General features: G+C 35.3%; 2 protein-coding genes across 2 annotated transcripts; one reads left to right on the plus strand and one right to left on the minus strand.

Moving 5' to 3' along the window:
* Positions 1-1,781: 1,781 nt before the first annotated feature.
* On the minus strand, positions 1,782-18,709 carry LOC123710726 (nuclear pore glycoprotein p62-like). The gene is made up of 13 exons (XM_045662862.1): positions 18,463-18,709; positions 18,214-18,264; positions 17,736-17,831; positions 17,296-17,417; positions 16,862-16,940; positions 16,250-16,359; positions 14,945-15,038; positions 12,328-13,431; positions 11,310-11,382; positions 5,817-5,985; positions 5,259-5,431; positions 3,298-3,409; positions 1,782-2,183 (listed from the first exon to the last, which is right to left on the minus strand). Exons 1-13 carry the CDS (start codon positions 18,530-18,532, stop codon positions 2,025-2,027), a joined length of 2,412 nt encoding a protein of 803 aa, XP_045518818.1. The 5' UTR covers positions 18,533-18,709; the 3' UTR covers positions 1,782-2,024.
* Positions 18,710-19,197: 488 nt separating this feature from the next.
* LOC123710727 (D-erythronate dehydrogenase-like) lies at positions 19,198-20,378 on the plus strand. Its single transcript, XM_045662864.1, has one exon. The coding sequence runs from the start codon at positions 19,233-19,235 to the stop codon at positions 20,187-20,189; it is 957 nt and encodes a 318-aa protein (XP_045518820.1). The 5' UTR covers positions 19,198-19,232; the 3' UTR covers positions 20,190-20,378.
* Positions 20,379-20,435: the final 57 nt, after the last annotated feature.

The following is a 20,435-nucleotide window of genomic DNA, read 5'->3' on the forward strand; positions in this document are numbered from 1 at the left end:
CAAGTTTGAATAAATAATCTCTAAATTCCTTCGCAAGAACGAATATTTTAAATGATTCATATTCTGGTTTTTATATAAGTTCTATCACAAAAATTATAGCATTCATTTTTTTTAAATTAGCACAAAAAATTTACAAGAATATCGGAAATTATTTAGAAATAAAAACATCTGATTAAAACGTAGGCCTTTGCCGTTCTTTTAACTCGGATACTATCTATATATTAGAACGAGAGCTTTTAGTCGCAGTCGATTCAGGCCGGGCTCCGCTGTAAAGGCCCTTAAGGCCAACAGCGAGATTTAAAAAAACCCACAGAAACAGTCGCAGTCACTTGCATCGGAGATTATCTAAGAATACTTTTTTACATGCACTTTGTTTATTCTTTCCAAACAAATATTTCATACAACCATTACCACCGTTCCTTGCTTTTTTAAATTCGTGAGTTATCCCAGGACTACTTTTGCATTACAGGGTTTACTGTCAATTCCGTTACGGTAAGGAAGATTTCCTTGATACATTTTAAAGTTTTAAGCTTGCCTGGAACCTCTTAAACTTTCACATGCATAATCTCTTGCAGACCAACGTGTCAGAAGCACCCTCTTAAGAGCTCTGCCTTTTCCTATAATACCAAGCGATAATGTTATTTAAACGATCCAGCAGTCGCACTTGTAATTAAATTTAAATAAAAAATGGGCAGAAAAAGACACGTAATAACCGAAAATTCGTTTTGAATTTTTGCTTTACATATGTACGAATATTTTATGTTTATTACGATAAAATGGTGATTCAATCATATGACGCCAATGGGGCAACCTATATGCTTAAGTGAATTATGAACAAAATAAAATTTATAAAATTTAGTCACAATTACTAAATTTAAGATATTGTTCTACTTCAGGTTCTTAAGATAGGCAAATGTCATGCAAAATAAATCAATCGTCAATTACTTTATGTACTAATTGAATTTATATCGTTTAAATCAATCAAATCACTTAAATCAATCAAATCACTTAAATCCTCATTCGGAAATGGAAAACGGATCTCTGAACTCTGCCTGGCCCCAAATTATTGTGAATAAAAAACAATTATTTTTAATTTGTTGATAAGTATATTTGGTAATTATTTTAATCACGCGTTACATGCAAATCCATTAGAATCTAATGTAAATTAGAGATCAAAAAAAGAGTCGATACACGGATTCGAGCACACAACCTCCAACAATGCGAGCGATTAGATACCACCACGTGACCCATTGGAATACTCCCTCATGATGGGTAGTAAATTGCAAGTGCTTATCATTTGAGATTTTAATATTTTACTTATTGATGATTTCTGTAAATATTTACAAAGTACAAAAAATAACCAAAGGTAACGTTTGAAAATTTATCAATTTGCGAAAATGTCGGCGTAAAATAATACAATTTATATTTCGTTTTGAATTCTATGAAATACGGATTTTGTTATTTTCCAGTGACATATATAATACTCAGAGCTAAACTTTTTTTTGAACCAAGTAAAATCGATTTCATAATTTCAGGAACGTAGTTACAGAAAAATATTTTACATATATATCGATATAAACGTAGTTCTCAGATTAAGACTATAATGTGAAGGTCTATGATGCTGAAAATGAGGTGATTCATCGATACCCCTTGGATATCCAAATCCTAACCAAAATTGACATATGGAAGTCGTAATAGCCCAAACTAATTCCGGATCTACTTTGTTTAGCAATAAAAATACACCACAGTCTGCATAACATATATTAAAAAAAACAACTATAATTCATCATGCGCTTTATTTTTATTTACAATAATTGGAAAAACATGCAGATAGAACCAAAATTAAATCAAGTATACAATGTTTTCCTCCGACTTAATTTTTATTTTAAAAAATCAGTCACGAGAAGAAAGTCTGTAGATATTTGACATTTTCTAAATAGAAAAATTAACAACTGCAACAAACCACTACTGATATTCTTAAACACATCACAATCAAATAAATCTCTTCTTCAAGATACAGTAATTTAGCTGTATGTCAACTGAAAGGACTTCTCGTTTTCCCGTCTAAGAGTGTCGTGGGTGACTTTCAAATGGTCCAATTTGGTGGAAATCTGCGTTATGGAGCCATCGATCCATTGCATTGACGACATGTGTGCGTTCAGGATTCGGCCAATTTGAACGATCTGAAATTTAAGTTACATTTTATGAGCAGTGTTGGCCTAGTGACCTCATCCCTGTGGTCGTAGGTTCAATCCTCCGCTGTGCACCATTGGATTTTCTTTCTATGTGCGCATTTAACATTAGCTCGAACGGTAAAGGAAAACATCGTGACGAAACCGGCTTGTCTTAGACCCAAAAAGTCGACGGCGTGCGTCAGGCACAGAAGGCTGATCACCTACTTGCCTATTAGTTTAACAAATGATCATGAAACAGATACAGAAATTTGGGGCCCAGACCTAAAAAGTCGACGGCGTGCGTCAGGCACAGAAGGCTGATCACCTACTTGCCTATTAGTTTAACAAATGATCATGAAACAGATACAGAAATTTGGGGCCCAGACCTAAAAAGTCGACGGCGTGTGTTGGACACAGAAGTCTGATCACCTACTCGCCTATTAGTTTAACAAATGATCATGAAACAGATACAGAAATTTGGGGCCCAGACCTAAAAAGTCGACGGCGTGCGTTGGGCACAGAAGGCTGATCACCTAATTGCCTATTAGTTTAACAAATGATCATGAAACAGATACAGAAATTTGGGGCCCAGACCTAAAAAGTCGACGGCGTGCGTTGGGCACAGAAGTCTGATCACCTACTCGCCTATTAGTTTAACAAATGATCATGAAACAGATACAGAAATTTGGGGCCCAGACCTAAAAAGTCGACGGCGTGCGTTGGGCACAGAAGTCTGATCACCTACTTGCCTATTAGTTTAACAAATGATCATGAAACAGATACAGAAATTTGGGGCCCAGACCTAAAAAGTCGACGGCGTGCGTTGGGCACAGAAGGCTGATCACCTAATTGCCTATTAGTTTAACAAATGATCATGAAACAGATACAGAAATTTGGGGCCCAGACCTAATTCGAAACAATGGCTAAAATGCAGATGAATCAATAAGATTTTCTCGTTGAACAAAATGCCGGAATGATTTTAATATGGCAATAATTAGGATATAAATATCTATTATTATTGGCAGTTGTAACTCCAAAGTGATTTTATTAAACGACCTAAAAAATTAAAGGAGGCTATCAGTTCTATGTTCTTAAATAGTAAAGAAATTGAATCATGACTAACCGGATCATTGCTGTCCTGACTTCTGTTGGTCTCGTTGAGGTGTTCGATGACTTCCTTGAGATCTTCAGACATTTGTCGGAGCTGACTGTCCAAATTCTCGGCTAATGTGTACCTGGAAACATTTGCAATGTGACTACCAAGCGTTTAGTTTGTGTAGGCCTGAGGTAAAGGTGGGGATAGCTAAGGCATTTGATACGCGTCGCAAAGTTATTGAAACGAACGTCATAGATAATCCTAGGTCATTTTGGAAGTTTGTAAAGAGCCAAAGGGCTGAAAGACAGCCAGGGGTATTGATAATAACGGAAAAAAGTTAACTATTGATGAGGTTAGAGGAATTCGCCAATTATCTCAGTTCAGTATATGTTACGCAGAAGCCCAAGCTTGACGTCGACAAAGCCATTGCGGATGCGGATTGTGGAAGTGGGGGGACATTGGTTCACGTAGATAAGTTGCAATTAGAGGAGGTACAGAACGCCTTACAACGTTTAAAACCAAGAAAGTCCGCTGGGCCTGATGGTATACCTCCGTATATCTTTAGGGACTGTCGGGCAGTATTGGCGGAACCCCTTCTCCATATATTCAATCTTTGCCTCGAAGCATCAACATTCCCAGATCGCTGGAAAATTAGCAAAGTGGTTCCGGTGCCTTTCCCTCGAAGCATGCAGCAGCAGCAGGCAGCAGGAAAATTAGCAAAGTGGTTCCGGTGCCTAAAGGTAGATCAAGTGACAAAGTGGACCATTATAGACCGGTAGCAATTCTGTCAACACCAGCGAAGGTAATGGAGTCAGCGCTTCAAAAGTGCAGTTTCGATTCGTTCTCAACTCCCTGACGCCCAACATGGTTTTCGAGCAGCAAGAAGCACCACAAGCAACTTATTAACCTTCTTGACTTGCATAGTACCAGTTGTGGATAGTGGAGGACAAGTTGATGCAGCCTACTTCGATATGCGAAAAGCATTTGACACGGTTGATAATGATGTGCTCTTGCAATTGGCGAAATTGGCAAAAGTTGGCTTCACTGCATCATTGATCCGGTTTATAGCAAGTCACATGACAGATAGGGAGCAGTATGTGGAATTTGATGGCATTAAATCTAAGAAATATTTCACTTGGACTGGCGTGACACAGGGAAGCAATTTAGGACCATTAGAGTTTTTGTTAATGCTACCAGGAGTAATAAGAGGCAAAATGTTTGCTGTTCGCGGATGATCTTAAATTATCACGGCCCATTAAAAGCGCGGAAGATTGTCTACGATTACAGCAGGATATTGATTGGGTAGTAAATTGGTGGTGCGGGGAAGATCGACCTGCAAAATGTGCTGTCATTTCTTTTTCCAGAGCACGGACTCCGATTCTATATAATTATTACATTGAGAAGCAGCCGATTCCAAGAGTAGCAGAAATAAAAGACCTTGGGGTTCATTTAAACGAAGAATAAATTTTCGGGATAATATAATGTGTAAAAAAGCTTATAGGAATTTGCATGCGCAAAGGTCAAAGGACCTTAATGCATAATGCACTTGTTAGGAGCCACTTGGAATGTAACTCTTTGATTTGGGCCCCACAAGGAAAGATATTGTATCCAACTTTGTTTGTCTTGGGTATGGTGGGATACAAGTTAGAGTTAGGAGGGACCTTACTATCACATTATATTTTTTTAAGGTCCTTAGAGGCAAAATATATAATGCTGAAATGTTGGAGAGACTGGGGCTGCGTGTGCCAAATAATCACTCTCGGCGTGGTAAGCGATCGCAATTGCTGGCAGTGCCTCGGGCGCGTACGAACTTAAGGAAGCACCATTTATGTTATGTTATGTTTATATAATGTTTTTAGTTTAGTTTTCTATTGCATTAGTATTAAGTTACTGTAAAAATAGGAAATAAATAAATAAATTTTATATTATATTACACTGAAATGAATGAGACTGAAAAAAAATACTTTTCCCATCAAAAATATCCTTACATATGCTCTCTTTCTGGATCTCTCATCCGGTCTCCATCTTCCTTGAGCTGTTTCTCAAGCGGTGCCAAGAGATCTTCCAACTCCTTCTGCTGCCCAAGTACAAAGTCCAACTCGTGTTCCAGACTTTGTTGTTCGTTCTTCACAGTTTCCACAGCGTCGTTTAGTTCTACAATCTGAAATTAGAAATAATATCACTGTTAACTTTATATTTAAAAAAATTAAAGTATTTTCTTAATTTCCAATTAAAATGATAAATAATATACATATATCATCTTAATTAAAAAAGTAGTTTCACTTTACCTATATTATAATATATTTTAAAAATTACTAAACCAATATTGATGAAACTGTTTCTTAAATTTATCAAAATATTCAATCCCAAAAAGATCATCTCCTTGACTTTTTCAATAAACTTGTGGACAAACATACATCTTAGTTTCATAAGCACAGTTCCTTGGAAGGCTAAATAGACAATAACAAATATACATACAAATGAAACTGTACTATAAAAAAGATTACCACCATTTTTGAAGTCGGTAAATAATAAATATTTGTTACCTTCTCCCCGTTGGCGATTAGTAGTCGATCCCAGGCGTTGACCTGCGTGGCTTGGTGGATGAACGTCTTCTCCTGTTCTTCCAACTCCAGGGTCCACTTGTTGATGCTCTCCTCGAGCTGGGCGAATGATATTGACGAAATGGCTGCGGGTGGCGCAGACGCTACAGTGCTGAAAGTATTATATTTCCTATTGATATTGCACTTAACTATATTTTGTGAGTCAAAGTGAAAAATCATTTATCCTTATAGGTAACACAATACACACTTATGAACGTCAATAAAAAAGAAATATACATTAAATGGTTCTAATTTTACATTTACTACTAGTTCTCACATCTAGTAGAATGGAAGAGAAGAACTGGCTATAAACTCTCCGCCACTCTTATTTATTTTATTTATTTATTTACACTTCGTTACACTACAAAATAAAAATAAAAATTAACATAATTAAATCAAAAGGAGGGCAACTGGCGGCCTTATCGCTTACGAGCGATCTCTTCCAGGCAACCACTGTGAGTAAAGAAAAAAAATAAATGTATTAAATAAGATAGGCAAGTAGTGCAAAATACATGTAATACACAGTTATTAAACAAAACTAAACAGGAATAAAATATTAAAGATACATTAAAGAGTAAAAAGACACATAAATCACGATAATTTAAGATAAGTCTCACGTCAGTTAGTAGTTAGTAAGAAAGTTCGGGATACGATGTGGACAGGTAATGTTTGTACAGAAGAAATTTAAAGGAAGATAAAGAAGGAGCTAAGCGAATAGGGACGGGAAGTGAATTCCATAGCCTAACTGCGGAGACCTTAAAGGAATCGCCAAGAAAGGAGGAGTTATGAGATGGGATTTGAAGGGTATAATTTTCGGAAGAGCGTAAGCTATAGTTATGGGCTCCCAAAAAATTGAAATCATTTTTGAGATAGGAAGGAGTTTTAGGGTTGAACAGGATGGAATATAGGAGATGAAGAACATGAGCATCGCGTCGCTGACGAATTGGCAACCAGCCTAGCCGCTTACGGAACGCAGAGATATGATCGTACTTTCTTAGACCGAATATAAATCTGATACAGAAATTTTGGAGACGATCCAGTCTATTTAGCAATTCCTCGTTAAGATCGGAGGAGCAGGAATCGGCGTAGTCCAGTAAAGGCAGGAGGAGAGATTGCGCCAGTGAGGTTTTGGTACTAATGGGAAGAAAATTACTAAGACGTCGAAGGATACTGGAGGCACCGTATAATTTTCGGCTAACTTCTTTAACATGCTGCTCCCAGGATAAATTTTGATCAAATAAAACCCCCAAATTTTTTACTGTACGGCTAAAATTTAAAATTACACCATCGATATGGATAGGGGATATCCTGGCCCAATCAATTCTCGTCGTGAAATAGGGGCTGCCAATAATTAATACCTTACTCTTTTTGGGATTGATTAGAAGACCAAATTTTTTACTCCAGTCAACTATCTTTGCCAGCTCATTGTTGGTAGATTGTATGGCTTGCGGGAGATCATCGAGACTTGATTGTACGTAGATTTGAAGATCGTCAGCGTATAAATGAAAATTAGTTGAAAGTCGGAAAGTTAAGGAGTTAATATATATAGCAAAAAGAAGAGGAGAAAGTACGCCACCTTGCGGAACGCCAGATTCAATCAAACTCCACTGAGATATGCAATCGCTTGTCTTAATACACTGGCGGCGCCCATTAAGATAGTTAGAGAACCAGTTAACAGCATGAGAAGAAATATTAATAGATCTAAGCAACCCCATTAGAATTTTAAAATTAATAGTATTAAAAGCGTTGCTGAAATCTAGCAGTGTGAGAATTGTGAGTTGTTTGTGGTCCATGCCTTCGCGAATATCATCGGCTACTCTGACCAGAGCAGTAGTAGTGCTATGTCCAGGTCGAAACCCAGACTGAAGTGGATTCAGTATGGAATTTTTGTTTAGGAAATTATTTAATTGCTCATGTATGAGGCGTTCAAGTACCTTGGATAGAAATGGCAGAATCGAGATGGGTCGAAAATCTGAAAAAGTACTAGGATTAGCCTTTTTGGGGATAGGGATGATAAGTCCATCCTTCCAGCAAGAAGGAAATTCACCTATAGAAATGGAAAAATTAAAAATATGTGTGATTACAGGAAGTATAAGAGAGAGAATAGGTATGATCATAGCACGACTAATCAGGTCAGAACCAACAGCGTTGGAATGAATAGAAGAAATACTCGATTCAACTTTCTGACTAGAGAATTCATCGAAAGAGAAAGATGGAAAACTAGGACGAGGGAGAGATGATATATACTCAAGTGTTAAGTCCAGATCGATATTACTTGAAGTGGAGTGAGAGGTAAAATGGGCGTTTAGGCTGTTTACGTCGATATCGGGAGTCATGGCAGTACGTGGTGGCTTACCGATACCCAGAGATTTTAAAAATTTCCATATTTTTGAGGGATCCCCATTAGACACTGAGTCGTGAATGTGTCGTCTCTGCGCATCGCGACAACGCGTGTTGCAACGGTTGCGCAAGGTTTTGTAAAATACATGTTCCTTATCCGTTTTGGCTGTTCTCATCTTGGCCTTAGCACGGTTTTTTTGTTTAATCAAAGATTTGATTTCATCGTTGAGCCAAGGAGCCGGTAAATGCTTGAGTTTAACGGGCCTCAAAGGAGCATGTATATCATAAAGATTAGTGATGGAGGCATTTAGTAAATCAACTTTACCATTGAGGGTGGGACACTCGTAAATCGTGCTAAAGTCAATTCTGGCCGCATCTATAAGCAGACGCTCGGTGTCGATCGCAGCAAAATTACGCCTAAGGACTACGGTGGGTTTTAGTTTAGGAGGTTTAAGATTGAGAGACAAATAAATGAGGTCGTGATGAGAAAAAGCAACAGCAGGAAGTTGGCCATGGTTGGTAACTAGGTCAGGAGAAGAGGTAAATATAAGGTCCAATAAGGAAGGAGTGGAGCCTGGGACTTTGTGTGTGGCATTAAGTGGCAGGTTATGAAGATTATAAGATTCGGTGATGGAGAGCAACTTTTTCGATCGGCAGTCGTCTTTGATTAAGCAGGTATTGAAATCACCCATAACTATTATGTTTTTATAGAGAGGCGAAAATTTTTCAAGAGTGTTATCAAAGCCTGCGAAATAATCGACTAAAAGAGAAGGAGAGTAAAACACTCCAAGGAGAATTTTAGTCTTACTGAGCATGACCTCGACCAGAAGATGCTCGCATTCATTAGGTGGTGGTGGTTGAGGAGACATACTGATAATAGTGTAAGGGATGTGCGATCGTAGGTAAATAGCGACGCCACCTCCACGCATTCCAACTCGATCATTTCTTATTAGGTTGAAGCCGGGGATAGAATAGCTGAGGGAGGACAGGGTTGGACACAGCCAAGATTCTGATATAAGGATAGCGTGAATTTCGTTGGATACAAATGTTGTCAACAAGTCCAAATGGTGAGCAGGAACGCTTTGAGCATTAATATGGATGACATTCAAGTGTCGCGATTGGTCTTTAAATAAATCTGTGAGGATACTATGCAAGGGAGGGGGAGATATCTCAGCGCTATGGAATGATTCGAAATCCGACGAAGAGACCGATTCAAATTCAAGAGCTTCACTATCGTGATTCATGTGTTAGCCAATAATATTTATGTATAAGTCTACTAATTATATAAATTTTTAATTTATGTACAAAAATGATCCTGTGTTCACACTCAATCGCTAATATTAGTGAACAGAAAATATAGTCACACACTTTAAGAAAACAAAAACAAATTAACTTAAAGGGGTTCAATAAACTAATTGTAACTATTTCCAAAAAAAAAAAAAAAACAATTTAACAAGGGAATTTATATATAGTTTGCAGTGATAAATTACTGTAAAAGCTTATTATAAGAGAATAATTTTATGAACTGTGGAAATAGATACAATCTATCATTAATTGACAATCACAACTTTTGACAGTGTCACATCACTTGCTAGTTATTAGTTAATCGCCAAGTTTTTTTAAATTTAATTTTATTACACAACGCCTGTAAGGAGATGCAACCATTACACCATGTTCCACATGACATCTTAAGTGATAAATATAATAAAATAAATTAAAATCAAGGATTTTCTCAGATTGTCAAAGATTCTCTGTCAGCAGAAGGCATGAAATAGTAGCACTGACATTCTCGTGGGAACAACACGCAAATACATAGTCAAAAATAACCAACATCACCGCATACATGAATTCAAGTATCGAGTATCACGCATGGCCAGCCACCGTCCCAGCCCAGGTTTGGGCTCATACACACACACATCAAAGACTAGCTTTATCTTTGTCTAGATAATGTCTGTGTTTGACAGATCTTTTCATTTATAAGTACTATTAAGTAAAAATAATCCTAAACTAAACAGAAAACAGTTACATATAATAAACTTTCAAATAAATTGTCAAATGTAATTAACTCGTACAGCTTTTAAGTTACGACCAACTGAAGTGTTCAAATTTTTTGGTTACCTATTTGCACAAATACATTTAAAGACAACCTGTAGCTTGACACAGGTTACTGTGGCACTTTAAACCTAGAACTTGATTTACTAGAATTCTTAATATCTATCGGCTCACTGTCTACAATCTAAAAGTACGACTAAAGGACTGGCTTATAAATACACACTACGCAGTGTTAGAACTTCTGAGACCTAGTTTATAGTAACACAGTTTATTCATTCATTCATTCACTTACTCACTCACTCACACACTCACAAACTCCCCCTCATGCATTCAAACGTGTTAATAACAGTTGAAAAAACAGAAATAAATAAAATAAACGATGTAATTGAATTAAATATAAATATATTTTAAGGAATGCATAATAAAGTTTGTTATGGAAGCGCTGGGAACACTGACACAGGTATTTTTTTTACCATTTTATTTACCCAACTCAATTGCAATGCATATGTACTTAAAATGAATAAATACATTATTCATAAGAGTGAAATTTCTATTTTTAATTCTTAATTCAAAGAAGTTAATTTGTATTTAAGTATTCTAGTATTGTAATGACTGAAGAAATGAAAAACTGAAGTGGACTGTGAAATTGTATTCTACCGTCAAATTTTCTATATTAAAAAAAAAAACAAAAAAATATAACATACTAACTATTTCTCGCGGTTTTACTTTTAAATACCGACTGTATATTGTTGTGAATTCATTTTCACAATGCAGATGTTAAATGCGAATAAATTAAAAAATAAATACTTTAATTTAAATTTTCGATCGTTAATACACGTACAATAAATGCAATATATTAGAAGACAGTTTTCCATAAAAATATTAGTAAGATTTCAAAGTGTTCTATCGGCTAAACATTGTAATTTAATTCAGTCCAGTATTTTTAGCCTAAACAATTAAAAAAAATTAAACTAAGCATAAAAATACCACATGTTAAACCTATAAAGTGTGGTTAAATTTAACCGCTAGTTATTAACTACTTACGCAGTGGCCGTTGTAAGCGCAGCACTGGCTGTTGATTTACCGAGAGCCATTATCCCAGATGGCGCAGAAGAAGCTGAAATTTCAATAAATAATTATAAATAGTCCATTTGTATAAAATATCTAAAATCTGATTGAAATGACAAAGACGTTGACAGTCCGTGGAGATTCTATGGTTGTAGATTAAAATTAAAAATCTATGAATTAAAAACACTCGCATTTTTAATTATGATTATTTAACCATATTTTTTAGTCAATAATAGTCTGGTTTAAATTTTATTTTATTTTTAACCGACAAAGACCTAACAGTCACTAAATGTCGTATTACAGATTTAAAAAATAAATCAATTGCGCCTCAACCTTTTTAGGTCTAGACCTCAGATTTCTGTAACACGATATATATAACTCTAATTTCTTTGATTTGAGGGGAGAGTTCAACGTATCGAAGGGGAACTTTATTTGTTTGACAGTTACGAAAGCCATGAACACTTTGTATTGGGGATTTTATTATTTCATGACGGAGAAAAATACAGCAAATTAAAAACCTTGAACCGTGAACTAACAGAAAAAAATAAAATCGTAATATTCAACAAATCAAAAGCCATGAATATCCCAGCCATTCTCGAGTTATAAGTGAACTAATGAAAAAATTTTTTTTTTGTTGTATTGTTGATTTTATCGTATAATGTCTAGCTAATTTGTCTAGAGAGAACCTATTCTTAGAAGACGGGCAACGCACTTGCGAGCTCTGTCTATGGGCGGTATTACTTAACATCAGGTGAGCCTCCTACCCGTTTGTTTGTTTACATAAAAAAAGGAAAAACCTATTCTTAGTACTAAGGTCCTGTGAAGTATGTCAAACATCGTACATAAAACATAGTCTGACAGTACTTGAAACTAGATTTAAGTTTGATTTACCTACGTTTTAGAATACGTTCCGTACCTATTTATAACTTCTGCCTACAGTTTACAGTCTGTTACAGTTATGTTAAAGTATTTAATATTAAGTAAAAATACATACCTATCGAAGATGCAGCCGTCGCTGTGGTGGGTTTTCCCAGGGTTAGAGCACTGGATGATGGAAATCCTAAACCCGTACTGGTACCAAGGCTAAGTCCCGCGCTACTTGTACCCAGATTGAGTCCCGTTGACGTAGTAGTACCAAGATTAATCCCTGTAGCTGTACTTGTACCTAAATTGAGTCCCGTTGATGTACTGGTACCTAAACCAAGTGCTGTCGCGGTACTGGTGCCTAAGTTCAAGGCCGACGACGTACTAGTCCCCAAATTGAATCCCGAAGCCGCGCTAGTCCCCAATTTGAGACCTGAAGATACACTTGTACCCAAATTAAGTCCTGAAGATGCACTTGTACCCAAATTAAGTCCTGAAGATACACTTGTGCCCAAATTAAGTCCTGTAGATGCACTTGTACCCAAATTAAGTCCTGAAGATGCGCTTGTACCCAAATTGAGACCTGGGGCCACGCTTGTGCCCAGATTGACACCTGGGGCCGCGCTTGTCCCCAAATTGAGTCCTAAAGGCTGACCTAAATTAAGTCCACCCGCGGTACTAGTTCCCAAATTCATTGCAGGTGTAGTTGTACCCAGATTGAGTCCACCTCCCAACTTAAGTCCCGTAGACACATTGGTACCCAAACCAGTTGAAGTACCCAAATTGATACCCGCAGATGATGTAGCCAAAGGAGCTCCCAAATTGAGTCCCGTTGTTTGGGGTTTCGAGAGGCCAATATTTGAGCCCATCCCTGCTAATGCTGTGGAAGTTGTAGTGCCTAATGTGTTACCACCAAAATTAAACCCAGATCCAATGGCCGTGCTAGATTGGGACATTGGCATTGTAGAAACTGAACTCGGGGCACTCGTTCCCAATGTCATTCCAGCACTCGCAAAAGATGGTTGACTCGTGAAACCACCAAGCGCTTGTGTCTGACCTCCGAAACCCGGATTTGGTCCAAATGTCGATGTTTGTGGGGTTGGGAACAAACTGGGTGGTCCTGGTTTAGCTTGAGTGGTTGCGAAAGCAAAGCTTTGGTTTTGGTTTTGAGCTTGGGTGTTGGCACCAAATGATAAATTTTGGGCGCTTGGCTGATTGGTACCGAAGGCTGGAGCTGAAAAGTTAATTAATAGACTTAGATTAAGATAAAATTATATCACTCTATCATAAGTTCTTTCATATAAATTCTTACATTAATCTTATTCATTTATTAGCCTTATATCAGAAATACAAAACATATACATTATAGTTATTGTTTTTCTTAATCTACAATAGCCGATTCTGTGTGCCTACGGACAAAGACCTTCCTCCATTTTTACTTATTGTATACCTTTAATTTCCGCTTCCGGAAACTGGACTGCAACGTTTACGTAATTGTAATTTAATGCAAATAAAGAGCGGACCACATGTCTCTCCTTTCTGGTTTCTTCTTCTTCAAATTTAATGATGTTGAATAAGTGATACCCGTAACTTATATTCCTTAATAAACATATTTTATTTTACAAATCTCGTCCAGATCTTCGTCTTTTCAGCCATTTTCATGATTTCATCGGCCCAGCTATGTTTCTTTTATGGCCTCTTTTGCTTGCCATAGTGTTCCAATATTACTTATATTATCATAGTATGTCCAGCCCACTTCCATTTTAGTTGTTTTGTTTTATACGTAATTTCATTGAGCACATAATGTAATTAAAACAAAAGTGTGTGTGTACTTATGTACACGTGTTAGAAGTTATAGTTGTTTGGCGTAATAAGATAAAAATCTAGTATTGTCTCTTGTCAACATAGCTTTTACACATTTTTTTTACAATTTTTCCGACGTTTCGCGTGCTTTACAGGTAACGGTGACCACGCAGGCTGTAAAGCATGCGAAACGTCGAAAAATTTAAATTATGTAAATAATTAAAAGTTTATAATAATAATATATAGCTTCAATCCGTTTAAAAAGTGTTTTCTTAAGATAAAAATATTTTTAAATTTTTTATCCTTCGCCTTATTCTGCGCTTGTAGAAAAAACGCAATGAACAATAGATAAAACGAAAATGGTTTTTGAATAGCTAACTTTAAAAAAAGCCAGAAAAAGAACTTCAATAAACTCCAAAAAAATCTGATTCCAATGAGACAGATTGACACTTGAAAGAGGAAATTATTAAATTCTAAAAGTGCATTAAGCATAAAATACTATACTTATAAGATCAACTCTTAGAAAATTTGTACCTGCTATAGTAGGTCCAAATTTTCTGTTGTAATGTTATATTTTATTAGCTGACCCGGCAAACGTCGTTTTGCCATGTATTCCAGAATTCCAGAAAACTTTTATTAGTTGAATAAAAATAACTTATCTACCATAATAAAAATATGGGTTGATTGTAGATGGGTGACAATTAAGGGTTGTATGTATTTTTGTAAAATGTATCATAAAAGAACAAAATTAAAAAAAAGTGTCTAAGAAATAAAAATAAAATTTGGGATGGACACCCCCAAACACTTAGGGGTTCGAAAGATAGATAGTAGCCGATTCTCAGACTTACTGAATATGCATAAAAAATCATAAGCAGCCGTTTCGGAGGAGTATGAGAACAAACATTGTGACACGAGAATTTTATATAGTATATAGAGATTCACACCTGGAGCAGCAGAGCTAGTAGTGGCCGTAGTGGCACCAAAACCGAATCCCTTTCCACCAAACGCACTCGCTCCTTGTGTGGGCTGACTTGTAGTCTAGAACATAATAGATTTTAAACTAATATTTTGTTGTATTAATACTAAAATGACATAAAATCATTAATAACAAAAATTGATATAATATGGGGCCGTTCAAGTATTACGTAAGCAGATTTACTGCACTTTATCCTCCCCCTCTCTTGTCAGCAAAAGTAAGCAAAACTCTCAAAAATAATAGTACATAAACGTAATTATTTGAAAGAACCCTCGATAATGTATTTCGTTTTCATAGACAATATATAGATTGAATATTGATCTTTAATTAACTGTCTAGAGATTCAATTAACTCTCTGATTTAACTACTTTACTGCGACATATATACTATCTTGATTACTATAGTTTAGCCAAGTATCTGTATATTATTAGTTTCTGACAGTAAGAACCATATTTTCCATGCATTTGCTATTCAAGAATAATATTTAAATTAATTTATGTTTTTTGTCACAAAATAACAGCCTGTTAATTGTATTTTAAATATTCAATATATACTATTTTTAATTATTATTTATATTATGAGACAATATTACGACAGCCTAAGACAATTTTTTTGCAGGATTATTAAAGACAAGGTAACAACTAGCTCCCCCGCGAACTTCGTTTCTCCTTAATGTGGATTTAGTTAGCCTTAATACCGTGACACGAAAGAATAATTTCACTGTATTATCGTCACTATAATTTGAATTTGATTTACACTTCGGTCTAAGTAACATGTGGTTGGCTATGTTAACACCAAAAATTAAAAATGTAGAAATAATTGAATTTCACGGTATTCCGTTTACTACAAAATAAATTTAATTTATACTTTAGCCTCAATAACACGTGGTAATCATGATATTGAATTGTAGCTTATATGACACGTTTGTCGGTTTACCATAGCAGTGCCATCTAATGATTACTAACTTAATCCAGTCAAAAAGTATCGACATCTGTTAGAATCTTTTGGGGTTAATAGATAATTGTGACTGTCTAATTCGAATATAGATAATTGTGAATAAAATAAAATTGCGACTATGTAATCGTCGAATCTAGATAATTGTGAATAAAATAAAATTGCGACTATAATTAAAGCTATCCTATCTCTTAAGTTGGACCAGACTGCTCACGGTGTGCCAATTTAATTTAAAATCGGTTAAGTAGTTTAGGAGTCCATCGCGGACAAACATCGTGACCGGAGATTTATATATATTAAGATAAGATATTTAACTTACAGTTACTTGAGGTGCTGAAAATCCAGATGCTGGTGTTGTAAAGTTAAAACCCGTTGATGGTTTGCCAAATCCAAAACCTGTGCTTGCTGGAGTACCAAAGCTGGACGTTGCTGAAATATTAAAGTACACTAGTGTACAACAGTGTCTAGCACACACGAAAGAAGTGAAACTTCTTTATGACCTAATTTTTCGAAAAATGATTTAATATATGCAACATTACAAAAATTGGTTAAATAAAGTTAAATTAGATAAAGTGTAACAAAATGCTTTTATTATCATAGACACGAATACAAATAATAAAATTATTTCATTTTACCTTATTACTACTAATTAAAGAATTATTACTATCACTGTTATCGTTATTATATATTTTTGTAATTAATGGCTTCGAATCTCTGCGAATCAACCGAGGTAGGGACAAAAAGATGGCGCGTAACGGAAAAATGTGACGGTTAATTTTTTTCTAACGCCGATAAAGAAGTTTCACTTCAACAAGCCTTGACCATACTGTACTTGAGTATCAGTTTAAATATAAATGATGAGTGTAATTTCTCAGGCCTTTAAATTAAATTATCAATGTTGTATAAAAATCTAAAAAAGTAAAGTATAAACCTTGAGTAGTCGGGACTGGAGATCCAAACGCTGGTGCTTTTTGAGTGTTGCCACCAAATGAAAGATTCTGAGCGGCATTCTGAAATTGATTTTATTTTGTTATACAAACTGAACCACTAAGCTTTTATAGTGAGTGATAATATGACAATACACTAATTGTTGAATGTGTTAACAATTGCAGAGAATGCTAAAATTTACGCTTCATGGAAATAATTTTAGAGACAGTACAGGTTTTCTTATCATCAAATCAAGCACTGCAGTAACCTTTTTTTGCCCAAAGTCAACAATGAATACACTGTCAACAGTAGACACTCTCAATGTAATAATTGAATTTTCTGGTTCTGAAAGAAAACACTTTTTAACCGGATTGAAGCTATGTATTATTATAAACTTTTCTGGTTCTCATTATAAATTATTGTTGCAGATTAACATACCTGATTTGCTGGAGATCCAAACCCAGGACTGCCAACAGTTTGATTTGGAGGAGATGAAAAAGAGAAATTCAAAGGCTTTCCACCACCAAAGGCTGTTGTGGTACTTGTTGTTGGTGTTGAAACTGAAAGTTATGTCAAGAAATGTTCAAAACAACCCACAAAAAGGAAATTTAAAATTTTATTAGTTACACCTGTTGCACACAAATCTCTACTTGGTTGGCTGATATACTTCTCTTGCTGCGTCTGTTCTAATTATTTTTACCATATATAATGTTATTAAAATAGAGGCAACATTCATTTAGCAGGCAAAGTTGCAATTATGTATGCAAATAACGCTGTAAGTGCAGTTAAGTGATGTGTGTCAGATAGTGCACTTTACAAAATATTATTATAGAACAATAAAAGTACCAACATCTATATACAACAATATTCATACATACACAAATTAGGGGCAGCAGTTGTTGTTTTAGCCCCAAAAGCGAAACTGCCAAATGCTGGTGTACTTGTACCTGCTCCACCAAACAAGCTTGGTTTATCTAAAAGTAAAATTTATAATATACCAACAAAACAATAATCCAAATTTTTAATGTATTTTTAATTAGTACAGATTGTAATTTTTAATTAGTACAGATTATTAGTGGGCAATATGTACACATTTAGCCTTCATCTCAAAAAAGGAGTCACCACCAACATTGGTAACTCTATCGTCCTTCTGAATGTTTTGTTTAGATTGACTATAGTTTTAAGGAAACAATTTTAGAATAATGTATAGATATAATATTACTCATAATAAAGTATACAGTATATAGCATTACAGATTTTTTTTTAAGAACACAATTTGATTTATTTCGAATTAGTAGAAGGCTACTGATTTTAATAATAAATAATAAAAGAATGTAAAAAACAGGTATTTCTAACCCCCAGTTCCTTGCAATGTTTTTGATGCATCTCCACCGCCAAATAAGGACCCTAGAAGAGGACAATAATTTTAAGCTAATTCATATGGCCAATAAACAAACCGTCATTGGAATTTAAGGTTATTATTTACTATAAAATCTTACTATGAAACACACAGACAGTTAAAAATATAACAAATGAAAAGTATGGAACAAATCAGTAATCAAACACTATAGTTGAATGTTAGTATGTATTTAAAGACAAAGTTACCTTGGGCGGGAGAAGTCGTACCGAAAGTGCTACCCGAAGTAGTCGTAGCAGGTCCAAATGAAAAACTCATTCTTAATTAATAATATCTTAAACAATAATATTTATTTTGATATGTTTAAAACTCGATGTTAGATTAATTATATGCCACGGATCGAGTTTATTAACCATTAAGAATCAGAAAACAAAATATATTTGAATTGTGAAGTTTAAACTTGTCTTCTGTTTAGCTTTCGAGCAGCAGGCAGGAGCTAGACAATGAAACATGAATGACTTATGACAAATGACACTGTCAATCTGTACACAAAGTATACATTTGACAATTTAGGATAGTCAAGATAAATTTAGAGTTAGATTGCGGTCCCTCGGGAGGAAATTCAAGAAAAAAATAAAAAGAAACAAAAAAGATTTGACTCGTCTATGTTCACGTAAAATCTGTACGTAACACGTACTATATCAGTTAGTGTGCTTCCTGTTAGTGAGGGACATATTAGGTTGATATATTTGGCTTGTTGGCAAAAATCAACGGAAACAAAAAGCTTTAGGTTTTAATACTTTAAAAATAAAAACTGATAAAAATCCTTACTTACCCAAAAGCTTCCTTCCTCGTATTGTTGACTAAAAACATATTATATTCTCAACAAAAAAAATACAAACTCAGATGTAGTAACATACTTATTCTCTTATCAATATTTACATAAGAAGTATCTTAATAATAATACGTATGAGATTCAATAATTATTTTAAGATAGTCAGTATAAAGTTTATTCACGATGAACGTAGTCGTAACTGGTGCTGCAGGATTTCTGGGATCTCGCATAGCTGATGTGCTGCTTTCAAAAGATTCCCCAATACTAATAGCAAAGTTGCTTCTAGCAGACGGCGTTCAGCCCAGAATAAGAGAAGACACAAGAGTATCTAACATTGTTATTGATCTTACATCATCAGACGCTCCCGAAAAAGTAATTCCAGTTGGTACAAACATAGTATTTCATCTAGCTGCTGTTGTAAGTGGTCATGCTGAAGCAGATTTTGATTATGGACTTCAAGTGAATTTTGATGCCACTCGCGCTCTTCTAGAAAGGGCCCGTAGGCTTACATCGCTATGTTTTGTATTTACAAGCACTTGTGGAGTTTTCGGAGGAGAACTACCGGCTGTTGTTGAAGATGGGACGGCTACTCAACCTCAAAACACATACGGAACAGCGAAAGCCATGTGTGAGTTGCTTCTAAACGATTATGGAAGGAAAGGTTTTGCGGATACTAGAATAGTAAGGCTGCCTACAGTCAGCGTTCGATCTGGTACAGCAAACAGAGCAGTCACGTCATTTGCTAGCGGAATCATTCGTGAACCACTGAATGGTGAAGAAGCAATATGCCCCGTGAGTGAAGATTTAGAGTTATGGCTCTCCAGCCCGAGTACTGTCGTGCAAAACATAATTCATGCGGCAACTGTTCCGGCCTATGTCTTAGGCCCTTGGAGGGTGATTAATCTACCTGGTATATGCGTATCTGTACGTACTATGATACAGAGTTTACGTGAGGTCGCAGGGGAGGAGATAGCGGCGTTGGTTCGTTTTGAACGTGATGATTTCGTTTCAAGTATAGTTGGTAGTCTGCCCTTTAACTTTAATAATAGTCGCAGTTTGAAATTAGGATTTATGGTAGATAAAAGTTTCCACGATATTATCCGGTTATATATTCAAGAGGACTTAAAACGGAAGTTGTAAAGGGTTGTTTTAAGTGTTTAAAGTGTAAATTGTTGTACATAAATAACAGGAAATATTGAATTGTAATAATTTTTTACATGTAGTCAAAATTGTTTACTTATTCATGTTTAAATACATTTATAAACAAAGATTGTTTACATTATGTAGTTGATAATAAGTAGTTTTATTACATAATCTTTTAAAATATTATCTGTTGTTTATCTTCTGGTAATTAGCAAACAAATGAAAGTCAAAGTTTATTTTATT

The sequence above is a fragment of the Pieris brassicae genome, chromosome 6 (assembly GCF_905147105.1).
Source record: "Pieris brassicae chromosome 6, ilPieBrab1.1, whole genome shotgun sequence".
Taxonomy (NCBI): Eukaryota; Metazoa; Arthropoda; class Insecta; order Lepidoptera; family Pieridae; genus Pieris; species Pieris brassicae.

Bases quoted from the DNA above. Each gene is read 5' to 3' on its own strand.
- LOC123710726 (XM_045662862.1), bottom strand. From the start codon at position 18,532: ATGAGTTTTTCATTTGGACCTGCTACGACTACTTCGGGTAGCACTTTC. The intron at 13,432-14,944 runs GTGTGAATCTCT...TTAACTTTTCAG, and splicing joins TACTAGCTCTGCTGCTCCAG to CTCCAGCCTTCGGTACCAAT. The intron at 5,986-11,309 runs GTAAGTAGTTAA...TAATACTTTCAG, and splicing joins GCGCTTACAACGGCCACTGC to CACTGTAGCGTCTGCGCCAC.
- LOC123710727 (XM_045662864.1), top strand. From the start codon at position 19,233: ATGAACGTAGTCGTAACTGGTGCTGCAGGATTTCTGGGATCTCGCATA.